This window comes from Limulus polyphemus, unplaced genomic scaffold (assembly GCF_000517525.1).
Source record: "Limulus polyphemus unplaced genomic scaffold, Limulus_polyphemus-2.1.2 Scaffold2181, whole genome shotgun sequence".
In the NCBI taxonomy this organism is placed as follows: domain Eukaryota; kingdom Metazoa; phylum Arthropoda; class Merostomata; order Xiphosura; family Limulidae; genus Limulus; species Limulus polyphemus.
The window spans coordinates 160,728-161,926 of NW_013667791.1; the positions used below are offsets into that span (position 1 = coordinate 160,728).

Here is a 1,199-nt window from a genome sequence, read left to right on the forward strand (position 1 = left end):
CCTACACTACTTTAATGTAGATAATGAAGATAGATACGATATTCTACACTACTTTAATGTAGATAATGAAGATAGATACGATATTCTACACTATATTTTACTGTAGTTAATTAAGATAGATGTAATATTCTACACTATATTTTACTGTAGATAATTAAGATAGATGCAATATCCTACACTACTTTAATGTAGATAATGAAGATAGATACGATATTCTACACTATATTTTACTGTAGATAATTAAGATAGATGCAATATTCTACACTACTTTAATGTAGATAATGAAGATAGATACGATATTCTACACTATATTTTACTGTAGTTAATTAAGATAGATGCGATATTCTACACTATATTTTACTGTAGTTAATTATGCATAGATACTATAATCTACAATTTATTTCGCATTGAATAACCATAGATAAATCCCGTATTTTATATTGCATTTTATCATATGGATAACCATAGATGGATACAAAATTATTCACCGTATTTTACTGCAGATAAATACTCCAGAGGTTTTAATTTTATCCACATCCAAGACATACCTGATCACACTTGATACAACGAGTGGCGTACTTCTCCTCATAGCAAACAGTGCAGTAAATATCGTTGTCCCGAGGAATGAAACTTTTGGTTCCAATGGGATTTTGACACATCAAACAACAGAAACACTTCTCGTGCCACTGACGCCCCTTATATTCCATTTTCTTCGTTCCTGTGAAACAGACAATCCCTCGCAATTAGTAACAGTTTGTATAAATGGCTACAAGTTATACTTAAGTATTTCCACAGTTATAGGTTTATATCGTGTATTTCTGGAAATGCAGTTGAATACTCCAGTATTTAAACAGCTAGAGATGTATTTATTCTATTTCTAGAACTAGAGGTTTATAATTCAGTATGCTCATGGTTAGAGTTATATTCCTCGTACATGTTTATGTTTCGCTATTTTTACAGTTAAAGGTTCATACTGTGTACACCTAGCAATGCAAGCTTATACTCCAGTATTTTTATAATTAGAACTATATTCTGCGTATAAGTTTATACTTCAATATTTCCACAGTTATAGGTTCATACTGTGTACACCTAGCAGTGGAAACTTATATTCCAGTATTTTTATAATTAGAACTATATTCTGCGTACAAGTTTATACTTCAATATTTCTACAGTTAGAGGTTTATTTCTCATATGTGTAG

At 30.3% G+C, this 1,199-nt stretch overlaps 1 protein-coding gene across 1 annotated transcript in view; it reads right to left on the minus strand.

The window, feature by feature from the left end:
* The window catches only part of LOC106466188 (four and a half LIM domains protein 2-like), a 20,439-nt gene that overhangs the window by 7,327 nt on the left and 11,913 nt on the right, over window positions 1-1,199 (minus strand). Inside the window, exon 4 of the mRNA XM_013926430.2 lies at window positions 549-718. Coding sequence (XP_013781884.1) covers window positions 549-718 — 170 coding nt within the window. The remainder of the gene's footprint in view (window positions 1-548; window positions 719-1,199) is intronic.